Raw genomic sequence first — 14,816 nt, forward strand, 5'->3', positions numbered from 1 at the left:
TGGATCTAGCCAGTGTTAAGAGAAACCAAAAACTACTGCTAAGTGCCAGCAGAGCAGTGTGTGTGTATCTAGCTCTTTGTTTTGTTCCATTTCCCAGGGCAATGAGAATGTTGGGTTGCATGTAGCTGCATCTTTTGTCAATTTTGGATAAATCCTTTTGCTTCCATGTGCAGCATTCTAGTTCTAGCTTGAAGACAAGGGGTGTGGAATTCATACTGCTGTCCAGGTGCCACAGGCACCCTTTGCCACAGTTTGTCTGAATTAACATCTGGCTCTGAACTGCTGGGTCAGTGATAAACAGAGGATGAGAAAACAGCTGGCTGAAAATGACGAGCATCAAGATGCATTCCTAGCCTCATGATTTTAAGAATGCAAACACATTTTAAATGAACCATTAGCTTTTCCATAAGAATGGAAGTATTTGCTGACCAGGCAAAATGCTCTGTGATAGAATTTCTTTATATTGGAGGGTTTTAAAGAAAGTGTGGAAAATGCCAACATCCAGTTTTTAGGGGGGACTTTGTGTATCACGGTGTTAGGTAGATTAGTAATATTCATGCTGTCAGTTGGTGAAAACAGGATGAATAAGCAAAAAGACTATTGTATTGCAATAGAGTACAGATTTACAGTAGGTCATGAAGACTGGAAAATACTAGGAAAACATCTGAGTCATCTGCTATCTTTATTTTGGCTCTTTCACAGAAACTTGACTTTTTTCTAAGGTCGTCTATAGACTATGCTTTCCTATTTTAGCATCTTGTTACAGATGTTGGAAGCTGGCTTGCAGGGAAATGAAACAGCCTGAATGTTTATGGTTAAACTCCGGTGTAAGTTAAGCTACTGCCTGAGGGAGCAGATGTCTTGAGTGCTGTGGATGATTCTCACTGTGTATCTTTTTCTTTCCCCTTACAGCAACCTACATACGTTCAGGCCCTGTTTGATTTTGATCCCCAGGAGGAAGGAGAGCTGGGCTTCCGTCGTGGAGACTTTATCCAAGTTCTTGACAATTCTGACCCCAACTGGTGGAAGGGAGCCTGCCACGGACAGACGGGCATGTTTCCACGCAACTATGTGACCCCAGTGAACCGGAACATCTAGAGATAAATATTAGAGATTATTTAAAGAAACCAGAGAAACAGTAAATACACATACAGAGCCTAACTGCAGCCAGTGACCTAAAATCACACGGCGATAAAACCTGAGTCACCTTTCACCGTGAGGTGATGCTCCTTCACTCAGTACGGAACTTCAGGGGTGGGGGGGGTGGGGAAGAGTTCAACTTACACACCAAAACTTATCTTTAGGAAAAAAAAAAGAGAGAGAAAAAAAATGAAAATAACAAATTTCTTCAGCTGCTCCTGGGTTACCCCCTTTTATTCACTCTTCTTGTTTCCCCCTCCTCCTCTGTCCATCAGTGCATGAAGTTTTAATGCCATATAAAGTCCTAGCCATGCAGTTAAAGGAAAAGGGAGAAACTCTGCTGGTATTTTCTCTCTCTGCAAACGGTCTTCATTTGACATGAAGGGACATGAGAGAAGAACCAAATCCACAGTCCTGCCTTTAAAAAAAAACAAAAATCATCAGTCTCTGCTTTTGCCTTCAACATTCAGCTCTTCTTGCCTGGGAAAGATGAGGTGTTAATCTAATTTTTATTCTCTTCTCCTTTGGCACTTTCTTCTGAAGCTCAGCAGCTTCCAAGCAGGGGAAGGGAGAAGAGTTGTGTGGCTTTTCATTCTGGTTTTTTTGTTTGGTTTTTTTTTTTTTTTTCTTTTGAGTCACAGAGCTGCTTTGAGAAACTCCAACGTACAACTGAAGTCTGTTAATGCTGTGCTGACAGCTTTTTTGTTTTTTCTTAAAGGTGTACGGTTGAGCACATTCTGTAATTTTTTTCCATAGTGCCTTTCCCTTATTTTCTTTATTATTTTTTAAGTTAAAAGGACAGTCCAGAGCTTTTCAGAGGGTTTTTTTCTGCCTATGTGTAAATAAATACTTTTGGGGGAAGGGTGTAAAGGAGGGTGGTTTTATCAATGGACATTTGAGAAAAATCTACAAACAGAGATGGAGCTTTAATCTTAAGATTTGTCTTACTGTTCAACTTCCCTTATTCCAAGGAAAATCAAATCAAGGCATTCAAGTGGAAGCTTAGGCTGCTCAGAGGTGGGGAGCTGCACCAGGAGCCTCAAAAGAAGTAAGAAAAAGAGGAAAGTTATGACCAGGGAAAATGTGGAAGAATATTTTGGGGAGGGAGGGTGGGCTAAGGGGGGAATTTGAGAAATAATAGCCCTGAGATGTCCTATAAAATGTACATTCCTTTGATGGAAAACTTTACAACGCAGAGAAACCTCAAGAAATAGTGCTTGAAAAAACTTTATGCTATTAGTGAATGTTTCTACGTGATGCATGTAATCAGCCTGTCTCTTTGGCCTGGATAGGGAATATTTGCAGTCGTGTTGCTCTTGAAAAGTGGGGTTGGCATCACTGTTCTCCAGTTTCTCCTCCCTCCTCAGGTCAGTGTTACTGTTGAAGTAGATTCCCCCACCCCACTCCCCATTCACAGCAGGCTGTGTGATGACTGTAATCCCCACCCCGCACCATAATGGCATTTATTGTGGCCATTTGCTCCTCCACCAGAGCAGTGTGACATTAAATTGGATGGAAAAGAAAGCAATCAAGCTGCACCGCTCTCTGTGCCAATCTTCAGTTGCGTTATTTTTCCTTTTGATGGCCATTTGGCTGGATCCCTTCACCCCACCAACGAATCCAAAAACTGCAGCGGAGATCTCCTCCCACCCTGCCTAAGTACAGGCAATCTTTTGTTGGAGGGTGCCTTTTTTTGTACTAAGTGTTACAAATGTTTTATTCCTGAGATGGACTCTGCCTTACACTTTAATTTTCCAGCAGGTGAAAGAGAGAGCTATCCTGTAGAGTATTACTTTCTCCCCCTATCCTTGCTAGCTGTCACTCACTTTCTTCCTTCTTTGTAAAGTGATTGGAAAAGGAATCTATGGCATTCTACACCTGGACCATTTGATTGTTTCCTTATTTTGGAATTGGTGTATATCATGCAGCCTTGCAGACATATGTCTTGTGTGTGTATATATATTAAAAAAAAAAAAAATCAGTGTTTAAATAAAAAAGGCCTATGTACTTAATCCTTTAACTCTGCAGCAGCATTTGGTAGATAGTAATTAACTGTGAATAATAAATATACATTGAATTCTTCACTTGAGCATCTGTCTGTTATTTCAGTTAACTGACCAAGGTAACTTACAGGACATTAAATTGCTGTGGGAGGAAAAAGCTGTAAGGTGTGCTCTGGCCTGAAGTGCTCAGATGCCTTAGCATCGTGGTTCAATCTCAGCATGCTTGGCTGAATTCATTACTCTTTCAAGCTAAGTCAACGGAGAGCCGTGTCACTTGGTATGTGTGGCATTGCGAATAGCAAGGAGGGGGAAAGGGATGATTCCATCGCTTCCAGGGTTGAAGACCGTGTATCTATCAACTGAATGGGAGGGTGGCACTTCTGTATTTCTTCCCTTGCTTTTTTCTAAGCTTTTTACCAAACTGCTCAAGTGCCCTTGCGGTATGGACCGTAATGTCGTAAGGAGCCAGTAATGAAGAACAAGACACCAGTTATTTCTGGAGCGTCTTGCTGAAGGACAGAGGGGAAGATGGGCGTATGACTTGTGTAAGCACAGCAGCCGTGGCTCAGGCTGTCACAGGAGCTTTTGCTGTGCTTGATCAGTGCCTTGCAGATGGTTTTCGCTTTTGCTGCCTGAAGGAACTGCTCAGTTGTGTTAACAAGGTGTGTGGGCAGCTCTGCAGGTTACCTGTTTGTTGGCTCTGCAGCTTCTTCCCAGCCTTTGCTTATGTTCAGGAAGTGCCTGTGAATTTTGTAGTCGATTTTAGTATACAATACAAAAAGGCCCACATGAGGGTTTGGGTGGTTCTTTAACAGTTGTTCTTAGTTACCATGCTCAAGTACAGATGTAGTCAAGGAGTTTGTAGTTGCTCAGAAATGCCTGAATGTTCCCATGATTCGTTCTTTATTTTTCATTTGTGCCAGTGAAGTCAGCATAGAAAGGATTTGCAGTGTGGTCCAGAGCTCTTGGCTTTTTTTGTAATGCTGTAGCAGAACACGTTGCTCAAAATTGCGTGCTGTTCGTACCTTGGGTATCTACTGAAAAGTTTAGGAAAACCTTTCTTTCCTTGTGCTTTACAGAGGGAAGAAGAGTGTGTGTTGCTACTGTGATCGTATGATGGGAAGGCTAAAGCCGTGGTGGAAGAACTGCTGAAAGCGAGTCCGTTCTTTGTGGGTGCTTTCCTTTCCTGCTTGCCAGCTTTGGCACCTGGGTTGGCCAGGCTGGGTGCGGACTGCAGGAAGAAGCCTAAATCTCCGCTTGTTTTACTGTCAGCCTCCTGATCCAGCAGCACGGGAGCTGCGGGAGTGCGGGCTCCCCTGTGCCGGCGTTGTTTTCGGAAGCACGAAAGACTCGGGGCCGAGCCCTTCGTTTCGGACACAGCGCTCCCCCGGGCGTGGCGGCGGGACTACATTTCCCAGCGCCCCCCGCGGCGCGCAGGCGCAGTGCGGCGCGGAGGAGCCGGCGGGAGCGTGAGGCGGCCGTGGCCGCGCACCGCCGCCCTGGGCCGCCGACCGCCGCCGGCTCCGCCCGGGGTTTGGCTCTTTATCCCCCCCACCGGTGCCTGCCGCGGGGCAGAGGGGCCCGTGGGGAGAGGGGAGGCTGCCGTGGGGTGGGGTTGTGGTGCGTGTGGCGGGGCGTCTGTGTGGCCCTCGGGATGAGGAAGGGGTTGGGGATGAGGGGCGGCTGTGGGCCTTTGGGGTGAGGGGAACTTTGGGCTGGGCGGTGGTCTGTGAGGGGAGGGCGGTGAGGCCGTAGTCTCTTGGCGTGGGAAGGAGCCTCTTGGCTGGGGGAGGGCTCACTGGGGCCCGTGTCCCCCTCCCAGGCTGCGGGGACGCCAGGCAGGCATGGTCGGCTATGACCCGGAGGCCAAGTGCGTCTCCTCGGTGGAAGCGGCGGTAGCAGGATCAGCATCTGGCTTGGTCAGTCGGGTCCTTGTCAGTCCCTTGGACGTCATCAAGATCCGCTTTCAGGTACCTTCCTCGCGGCATGCTTGGGGACAGGGGGTGAAAGAGCCTGTTACAGAGCAGAGCTGATCTTGTCCTGGATGAATAGGTCACCTGTGCAACCCGAGAGCAGCAAATCTGCTCGTCAGCCCTCACCTACATTGTATACAGGTTATGCAAGGTAGTAGGGCTATCTTGTGTCCACCACTTCTGTTTATATAACTTGTGTGTTTGAATGGGATCTTGTGTTTTTCATCATTTGTTCTCTTTCTCTGTTTTTCTGTATGCTTTCCACCAACTGAATTTCACCATCATCCCTACTGATTACCTTTGTGTTGCATGCATGTTTTTATTCTTTTAGAGCCCTACGTAAATAGCATCCCAGTCAGTTCTGGATGTGATTCTGTGGGAAGACAGAATGTAACCTCTTAGTATTCGTTGGCTGACAGGGTTGTGAATTCCTGAATTGGACTCTTGAACCTTGTTGAAATGCAATCTGGAATTGAAAATATTTTCTCTATTTTCCTGCAGCTTCAGATCGAGCAGCTCTCCTCCAGAAACCCAGGGGCTAAGTATCATGGCATCTTGCAAGCTGTACAGCGCATCTCCCAGGAAGAGGGGTTGCTAGCCTTCTGGAAGGGCCATGTTCCCGCTCAGCTCCTTTCAGTTGGCTACGGAGCTGTTCAGGTAAGGTGACCAGATATCATCTGGGCCCAGTGTACGTGCATAGGACTCTGCTTTGCTTCTCTTCAGACTGGCTGCGTGGGCAGATGCAGGAAGGTCCAGGTTTAAACTGTACTGATACAAGCCAGCTCCAGTCTCAAAGATGTGTAGTTGTATAATGCTGATGTACAATGCCAAAGTTAATGTTCCTGAGCTTGCTGAACGGCCTTCCTGGCCAGCCTGGAGCACAACTAGAGCAAACCGAGTTCTCTCTGTATCAGGTGTCATAGACAAGCCCTGTTTGTTCCTAACACTTGGCTTAGCTGTTCATGTTCCAAGCTTGTGTAGTTTTTTGCTTTGGTTCACGTTGTCACCCTGACAGCTTGTTAGTAAAAAAAAAATCAATGAAGTTGATGATGATGTTTTACACAGCATTGTTATGCTTAATTTGTAAATATTAACAACACATTTTATGAGCAGTGGTTGAAAGAGTAATGGACAGCATATCCGTAATACAGCAGATACTCTTCAGGATACATGGGGCATTAAAATGAGTTTTTCATAATTCTAAATGCAAGATTTAGCAGAAATGTCAAGAGATCAGAATATCCCAAGCATTCCCTGGGCTGCTCAGTAATTTTTACAAGGTATTCTTTGAGCACATGCTCCCACAGGTTGCAAGTTGGGGAGGACTTTTGAAGGACAGAGACAGAAGGTGGTTACAAGCAGTGGGTGGAGCTCTTGTGGTGAAATGAAAGAGGAGTGGGAGATCCGTGTCAGTGATAAGGATTGACTCCTTGACCTGTGTATGTTTGTTTCTGTAAGTTCATGGCATTTGAAAGCTTGACAAAACTGGTGCACAATGTCACCTCATACAATGCCCGCGATTCCTTTGTGCACTTCGTCTGCGGTGGACTGGCTGCTTGCACCGCCACTGTTGCAGTTCAGCCTGTTGACACACTACGCACCCGCTTTGCTGCTCAGGGTGAGCCTAAGGTATGGTTGAGGATTCAATATTTGGAAACGTCATCCATAGCAGTAGCAATATTTCATGTGTATGAATACAGGAGGTTTGAAAAGTACGTAAGAGTATGTGGGCTGGAATAAAGGAGCAGGTGCTGTTATTGGGCAATGTTTGCACTGTTGCCAAGTTATCCTCTGTGCTGTTGACACAGCTTTCTTAATTATGTTTTGCTGCTCCTGATCATGTTTGACTCCTGACAGGTGATCCAGAGAAATGAGAAACTGTCCTTAACAGGATAACTCAACTTTCATTTCGGCTGTTGGCCATTTATAGAATGCATTCCACAGTCTGTTGAACATTGCATGTTTTAAACTTTCCACTTGCATAGAGTCATGTTTAGATAATGATGGAGGTGATACTTGAAACCAGTCACCTTTCACCTGTGTTTCATGTTCTTTTTTATGCAAGAATTGGTCTCCATGCTAATTAGGTCTGTGATAACTAGACTTATATGGGTTTGTATCAGAGCCATTTCTGGTTTTTTACTTACCCTGCAGTAGAATCGCAATATATATTATATGAATTCTGTGGCAGGAGCAAGCAGAGCTGTTAAGAGAAAAATAAATATCTATGATGCAAGTGGTCTCAGGCCGCAGCTCTCAGTTCTGTGCCTTGTTTCATCCCCTCAGAAGCACAGCTTGGAGTGGGATACAATGTCAGCCCAGGCCTTTCAGTGCAGAGATAACGATCATTCGTTCAGTTAGTCTCTTGTGGCTCAGAGGTAGGTTTAGGTTGTCAGGTTGCTTGTGAGAGTCACAAGGCATTAGCTGAGAATACTGTGCGAAGATGTGCAAAACCACATTGTTCATCACTTTGTGCTGAAAATCAGCCAGTTGTATTTTGGGCAGTGGGAAATGCCTGTCCTCATTACTGGGAAATAACCTGTCCTTTAGTTTGCTGTTTTTAAGCCTGTTTCACTAGAGAGTCAGCCTCTTCTTTATTGTCCAGATCTATCCTAACCTTCGCCATGCAGTGGTGACGATGTACCAGACAGAAGGGCCTCGGACTTTCTATAGAGGTTTGACCCCCACAATCATTGCTATCTTTCCGTATGCTGGTCTCCAGTTCTCCTCCTACAACATCCTGCAACAGTTTTCTGAATGGGTGATTCCAGCTGAAGAAAAGAAAGGAGGTAGGCACTTGGGACAGTGATGTCTGTGATCTGGAGAGAAAGAGAGGATGAATGCTGGTTTGGGAGACTGACATAAGCTGAGTTTTCTGTGCTATCACTGTTTCCAATGCAACATCTGAAAAGTATCTTAATTTCCCATCTCTCATTGTTACTCCTGCACACATATTGTGAAAGTAAGTATAGTCAAGTTTACAAGCAACTCATGTTATGGAATAACCATGATGGAAATGTGGATGGATGGGAAAGTGAAGTGTCACAGGCCGGGGTACTCTTCCTTGAGCTGTGTCACATTACTCATACTGTGGGAAGACAGTGCTGGTGTAATCTTTCTCTCAGTTTCATTAGTGCTGTGGGGACAGGACTCTTGGATTTCCTCAGGAAATCTGCCTGCAGATTCCAGCACAGCTGTTACAGAAGAGGATTCATTTAGCCTAATTTAAAACTGCCAAGCTCTTCATTTGATATTTTTATGTTGATTTCTAGCTCCGTTATAAAAGAACCTCCTCCTGATGGGACCTGTCACCTTGACAGTTCTAGATACCAGTGCCTCCCTGAGAGATAGGATATGTAGCATCATTGTGGTTTTGTTCCTCAATGGAATTTTAATCAAGGAAGTAGACTGTTCAGTATCATGTCTGCATATTTATTTTTAGATGGCAGAGGCTGGTGGTGGTTTTGTGCTGGGAACTCATGTTTGTCAGGAAAAATCTAATACCACAAAACTCATTTCCCACAAGCCTCTGAAATCATCAGGCAGCGTCAGCTTGTGACTTATTCCCATAAGTCACTTTGAGCCATCAGGAGTACAAGATCTCCAGTGACTGGGCTTTTACTGGGGGACATGAAAACTTTTCCACCCACTAGTGGCAGGTTCTCTGGTGACTAGGGTTTTTTGTACAATGCCACTTGCCAGAGCAAAAACATAAATCAGCGTAATGAACCAAGATGAGCCATTACACTTGGCTCCAATGGACACTGTAAGCCTCATGTAGAAAATGCAGATTGAGGTTCTGTGGCCCAAGCTATGCAGAAGAGGTGATGTAACTTTAAAGGGCCTCTTTGGCCTTACTTCTTATGAAAAGTGATTTTTCACTTACCTCTCATGATCTTTAATCAGAACTTTTTTTTCCCTCCCTGCTATCCTCTCCCCTTCCTGCTTCTCAGGCAATGTTAAAAACCTTGTTTGTGGCAGCTGCGCTGGAATCATCAGCAAAACCCTCACTTACCCTTTTGACCTGTTCAAAAAACGACTGCAAGTGGGTGGCTTTGAGCGTGCCCGGGCAGCCTTTGGGCAGGTGAGAAATGTTGGAATTGACTGATTTTTCACGAGCATGGATTTTCATCAAGACAATTCAGAGCCAGTCCTTTGCACTAGAATGCAGTGATGATTCACCAGTGGTACCTGTTGTGTTCATATTCGGGTTGGGAGCTCCCAGGGAACTTCTGGGAGCTGAGCATTGGTCTTGCTTAATAATGGGAATAGCTGCATGAATATACTGGGTTAATTTTATGACACTGTCCAACATGCCTGTGCTCTGCCTTCTCGTCCATCTCCATCAGGTTGGCTGTCTTGGAGCTGGGGATGCGTTAGGCAGGCAAAGGGGGTTTCGAATTACTTTTCTAGTTGTGGCTTGGTATTTCTGATTCAGGACCAAATTACTGGTAGAGGATAACACTAGCTTAATGATAGGATCGCCTGGCTGTCAGGATCCTTTTCTGCAATTAATAGTTTGATACAAGGAATGAGCACCAAGTGTTCAGCATGTGTCTTACGTACCAGAACATCCTGAAATTCAAAGCAACTACTTCTGGTGTTCTTTAGCACCATCCTTACCACCTCAAAATACACTGTAAGACAAATACAGATCTTTCAAGGAACTACCTCTTTTTTCTGTGAAATGTGGAAATTGTCTTTTTTCCTTCAAATTCCTTGGATCTGAGAAGCAAATCAGTCTGTACTTCAAGAAACTCCGGGATAGGAATTTGTAGTCTTAACCCATTGCATTGGATGCTCCTCCTCTTCCAGTGAGGTACAGAATTTGTTCGTAGCATTGAGGTGTCGCAAGATGTTAAACCTCCACAGTGTGACACGATGACATGCAGATAGCTGATTTAGAGACATCTAAGTGCTGTAGCTGTGTTTTCTTTCTGTCAGAAAACTGAAAAGTTGTCCCTCCTTAGAGAGTGAAGGGGATGGAAAACAGCAGCAGCACAATCTGAAATAATTACTTCACAAACTTGTACCATAAATAATACATGCTGTTGTAGCATAAAGATTTTACGGCCATTCAATTAGAATGATCTGCCTAAGTCATTACTGATGCAAAATATGTACTTTTCCTCTACCCCACTCTCTACAAACTGGCTCTCTGAAACTTTCACTTATTTATAGTAACAGGCAGAAAGGCAATTCCAGGCTGCACGTCTAGATTATGTTTCTGTGGTATAGTTTAGGGATCTCTGTGTTCTTTTCCACATAAGTTGTCCTGGAGTTTTCTTGTTTAACCTTTTTGCCATTTCTCTCCCAGGTGCGGATGTACAGGGGTCTCCTGGACTGCATAAGGCAGATCATGCGAGAGGAGGGCCCAGGTGGATTCTTCAAGGGCCTTTCGCCCAGCTTGCTGAAAGCTGCTGTCTCTACTGGCCTTGTCTTCTTTTGGTATGAGCTGTTCTGCAGCCTGCTGTGTGCCCTGAAGAACACCGATAGCACTATGAGGACAGAAGGCTGAAAGGGGTGTGTATGTGGCTACCTGGGGTTCTCCTGGAGGAAGGGAAACTGATGGCTTTGCTCTGTTGTGAGCATGTTGGAAATGTCAGAGCTCCCAGAGCTCCACCAGCCTGCAGGAAATCGCCTCGTGGGACCAAGCAGAAGGAAAAGGCGACTGCAGTTCTTCTGAAGACACTGAACTGCTTTGCTGGAAGCTGTTCAACTGAGCACTTTTTTTCCTCTGTCTCCTCTCATATCAGCACACATTTAGTGGGGAGCGGGGGAACCAAGCAGAAAACTACCTAGCAGAGACTGTGCTCTGAAAAGGCACCCAATAAAGTGGGTGAATTCCTGTGCTTGCCCTGGATCACAGAGAGGGATCCTGGCCTAGCTAGTGCTGCATAACCAACGTAACGTCACTTCCTATCGCTGCATCTGCACAGCTTTATTTCCTTGCTTTATGGCCTGCTGTTTGCACCGTATTCTTTTTTTGGTGTTGCACAGGTAGCTCTGTCCTGCTGTTGTGAAGTCAGTTAAAACCTCTTTAGTGTGCACAGAACCTCCCTTTTCTTTGCTGCCAGCTGCTGCTTCTTGATTACCACTTGCTGGCTGTGCATTCTCAGCCACCTTAAACACAGAATCTTCTAGTGGATCATGCTGACCCAACCTTTCTCTTTCTTTAACTCTGGTGAGCTTGGTTGTATCCTAAGTGCCCATTTCTCTTCCTGCATGTCTTGCCATACATCTCTTAGGGTTTTGCTTTGCCTCGGTCATGCTTTTTACAAGTAGACCTGCAGATTAAGAACCCCGCTGTAAGGGGATTCAACACACAAGCCCAATTCTTACTTCAGTGTTCTTTGCTTTGATGCAGTGAGTAAACAAATGCTGTATAGAGTTTTAGAAATACTTAGTCTAAGTTGGAATAATGAAGAAAAAGTCCTGTGGAAACTAGTAAATGTCATTTTTGGGGTTTTTTTAAATACCACTTTTTAATGTTTCTAGCAAGTATTTCTGTAGTGGCCTCAAAACATTTCTGAACCTCAGTCCTACAGTGGTGCTAACAAATGAAAATGTTTTGACAAGATTAGCTGAAGTGAGAGGACTGAACATCAAATCAGAATTGGTTGGTTTGCCCTGGTGTTTGACAAGAAAAGGATGATTGAATTAGAGCTGCAGAAGTGTTTTTCTGGAGTTTAAAAGGTTTTGTGAATGGTAATAAAAAAAAAACTACTCTGATTTACGTAACAGGGAAAAAGAGGAAAATTACTTTCTTCCTCCTCTTTTATTCTTTGTTTTTTCAAGCTGAGCAGGGTGTGGCTGGACCAGTGTGTGGAAGGTAGACTTCAGAGGAAGAGCCACTGATGCAAAAGCATGTTAGTTATCTGGCGAGTAGTGGATAGGGCAGAGCACTGCAGTTATTTAGAGGATGGTTTGATGGTTCTTCTCTTCATGCAGAACTTCTCGTGGCTTCTTTGCAATGTTCAGGGTGTTAATCCCAAGTGGTCTGGCCAAATTCCAGCGTGACTAATTCCATTCTGTTGACGTAACTTCTCCTGGCGATTTTGAGCATATCAGCATTGCTCACTTATCCTGAACTATTGTGAGAGGCTGTTTTTAAAGAGCAACTGTCTCACTGGTGGCTGAGATATCTAGAGAGATTCCTTGCAAGCCTAGGCCAAATAACTTTGTGTCTGCTGTGGTTTGAGATCTTGGAGTGCAAAGTGGCTGTTTCACTGCAGGTGACTTTGAGAGCTACGTAAAATTAAATTCACTGAGCAGTGTCAGTGTCAGGCAGGAGGCTAATACATGAGCCTTGAAGAGGGAGTTAGCTGCGTGTACTCTAAAAATGGGCAGTTTTGTTTAGAGGAGAAAATGCAAAGAATGTGAAGTTTCTCAAAGTGCCTCAGTCCTGTTGACATTTTCCTGGATTATTTAGGCTCTTCTGAGATTCCCCGAAAATCTTCTTAACAATATTTTGCCTTTGTTTATTGTTCATCTGTTGTTCTTGGAAAGACATCATAATGAGTAATGAACTTAGCCTCATGACATCCTTCTGAGGGAGAGACATATCTTGTTTCAAAACAGACACAAACAGGTTGGGTTCGTTACTGTCTTTTGGCTGCTGGTAGAGAGGAATGCTGTCGTGGTTAGCAGGGACAGGACTGAAAATTTTCTGTCCAGACCTAGGCTTCCATACAAAATCAGGACCCATCTATCCTGTCTAAACATTACAGGATTCTTGTTTTCCACTTTATGTCAAAGAGCTGCTGTTAAACTGCACAAAATAGAGAGGAACTGGTTAGGAACTCAGTAGTGGGAATTGCTACCTCTGGAACAGAGTGTGAGTTGCTTTGGTTGTCACAGGGGTAAAGAATAAAAACCAAAAAACTGTGTGCTTTGCTAGGATGATGTTCCTCGAGTGTGCTGTGCAGCTTGCTGCTGATGCAGGCATACAGCTTTAGGGACGTGCAACTCGGCTGCTCTGCAGAGAGCGCAGCAATGGAGAGTATAGAGCAGCTTTTCCTCTCTGGGATATTTTTTTCCTTCACTCTAAATTAAATGAGCTTGTCTCCATCCAATAGATGGCAAAGTCAGAGTTTGAGTTATGCCAGTCTGGCCCAGGCTGTGGAGGAGATACTCCCTGGTCGGAGGGCTTTGGCACGCAGCCTGGTTTATATATCCCTTTGGGCTGTTAGTCATAAATGTTACAGGCCCATAAAGGCACCTAGTCTTCTAATGACTGAAGGAGAAAGGTGTGACAACCTCAATTATACAATATTAGAAGTTGCATCTAACAGTTGCTTCATCCTTCGCCTCTGGTCAGCAGCATCTGTCATAAATTCCCAACATGCAGTTTGCTAACTAGGAGTCGCTGCTGGGGAAAGGACTGTGACAGCAATGTTGTTTTCACTTTGGGAATGAGACCGGTCTAGTGCGAAGCAGTAGGACAGGTCTTATTTCTGATGCTGCTCTGGCAAAATACAGGCCATTTGAAGCTAAATTTCCTAGACTAGAGGAGCGGGAGATGGAAGAGATCTCTAGTCACCTTGTTGTCCCATATGTTGGAACAGATTTGCTTTCAGAAACTACACACCAGTTCAGTTTCAAGTGACTCAATGCGGTGAGTAACTTGCTGTGAGACTGCACCGGATTTTCCCCGTTGGGATGGCTGGGATTTCACTATGATGTAATCCTATCAGCGGGGATTTGCGTTGCCTGAAATTCACCTCACAAGCTGCTCAGCAATAGCGTTTGTTTTCTTCTAGTGCCTTTTACCATCAGAATGTCCAAAAGCACTTTAGCAGGCAAAGTGTTCCAGATGAGTTGCACTGTAGTTGTTAGGGGATCCACCGTTGCTCTTTGCTGGCCTCGGACAGGAGAACATTGACGCACAAGTTCTGTGATGAACACGCTGTTTCCTACAGCGCCGACTGGCTCGCTGAGTTCCTAGGACAGTCCTGTTTTCAGGAAGCTGCATAGCATCATTTTTGAAAAGAAATGAATGTTTTGCAGTTGGGTTTGGAATAGATTATATTTAATTTGGGTTTAAGTTTCTCTTGTGATGTAGAACTGTAATTCTCTGCGGCATTTTGCTGTGTTGCCTGAGTGGATCTTTTGCAGCTGCCATTGTCTGAAAGCATCCGAGCACAATGTGCACAACGCCTGCCTACCTTTGAGAAAAGGTACATTAAATATTTTGTTATGCTCATGTCTGCCTGCAGTTTGTTTATTGCTTTCCTCCTCCTGCGTACTCTCAGCTGGACCCCACAGGACCACCATGGCCCTCCTGCTGCCCAAAAGGGGGGATAATCAGGGCCCAGAGTGTGGGGCAGCAGGAGCCGTCTGGTTTTCCCTGCCCATTGCTGGCTCCTGGATGCTCGTCACCAGCAGGCAGAGCCGTCCCATCCCCTCTGCGGTGTGGGGCGACGCTTTGGATATCGCTGTTGAGAACCGTACCAATTGGGATCGGCCAAGATCAACCGCTGTGCCCGAGAGGGACTGTCGGAGCTACGGTGGCTGCTCCTGGGCCACACACCCGTGGTGGATGGGTTCAGTCTTTGTTTATATCTACCCGGGCCACACAGCGCTGCAGAAAATGTTCCCAAACTGCTCGTTCTGCATTTCCTGAGCTGTTCTCTGGTTTCAGCAGCCTGGCTGCTCTGCTGTTTAAATGCTGCGAAGCCTTCACCCCCTGAGGCGTCTT

General features: G+C 45.1%; 2 protein-coding genes across 5 annotated transcripts in view; both read left to right on the forward strand.

Moving 5' to 3' along the window:
* The window catches only part of GRB2 (growth factor receptor bound protein 2), a 53,755-nt gene extending 50,531 nt beyond the window's left edge, over positions 1-3,224 (forward strand). Inside the window, exon 6 of the mRNA XM_069799087.1 lies at positions 913-3,224. Coding sequence (XP_069655188.1) covers positions 913-1,098 — 186 coding nt within the window. The 3' untranslated portion in view covers positions 1,099-3,224. The remainder of the gene's footprint in view (positions 1-912) is intronic.
* Positions 3,225-4,591: 1,367 nt separating this feature from the next.
* SLC25A19 (solute carrier family 25 member 19) lies at positions 4,592-14,319 on the forward strand. Of its 4 annotated transcripts, none has more exons than XM_069799088.1 (7): positions 4,592-4,675; positions 4,966-5,113; positions 5,618-5,773; positions 6,575-6,745; positions 7,722-7,905; positions 9,070-9,200; positions 10,434-14,319. In XM_069799088.1, exons 2-7 carry the CDS (start codon positions 4,988-4,990, stop codon positions 10,632-10,634), a joined length of 969 nt encoding a protein of 322 aa, XP_069655189.1. In that variant the 5' UTR covers positions 4,592-4,675; positions 4,966-4,987; the 3' UTR covers positions 10,635-14,319. The 4 variants fall into 4 exon arrangements, with proteins under 4 accessions (XP_069655189.1, XP_069655191.1, XP_069655190.1 ...); XM_069799090.1 differs by having other exon boundaries at positions 4,598-4,612; XM_069799089.1 differs by having other exon boundaries at positions 4,620-4,700.
* Positions 14,320-14,816: the final 497 nt, after the last annotated feature.

Source organism: Haliaeetus albicilla, chromosome 12 (genome assembly GCF_947461875.1).
Source record: "Haliaeetus albicilla chromosome 12, bHalAlb1.1, whole genome shotgun sequence".
NCBI lineage: Eukaryota > Metazoa > Chordata > Aves > Accipitriformes > Accipitridae > Haliaeetus > Haliaeetus albicilla.

What these genes read in the sequence shown, in the direction of transcription:
- SLC25A19 (XM_069799088.1), top strand. Translation starts at nt 4,988, where the DNA reads ATGGTCGGCTATGACCCGGAGGCCAAGTGCGTCTCCTCGGTGGAAGCG. An exon ending in TCATCAAGATCCGCTTTCAG is followed by an intron (nt 5,114 to 5,617) that starts GTACCTTCCTCG and finishes ATTTTCCTGCAG; the next exon opens with CTTCAGATCGAGCAGCTCTC. An exon ending in CCCGGGCAGCCTTTGGGCAG is followed by an intron (nt 9,201 to 10,433) that starts GTGAGAAATGTT and finishes TTTCTCTCCCAG; the next exon opens with GTGCGGATGTACAGGGGTCT.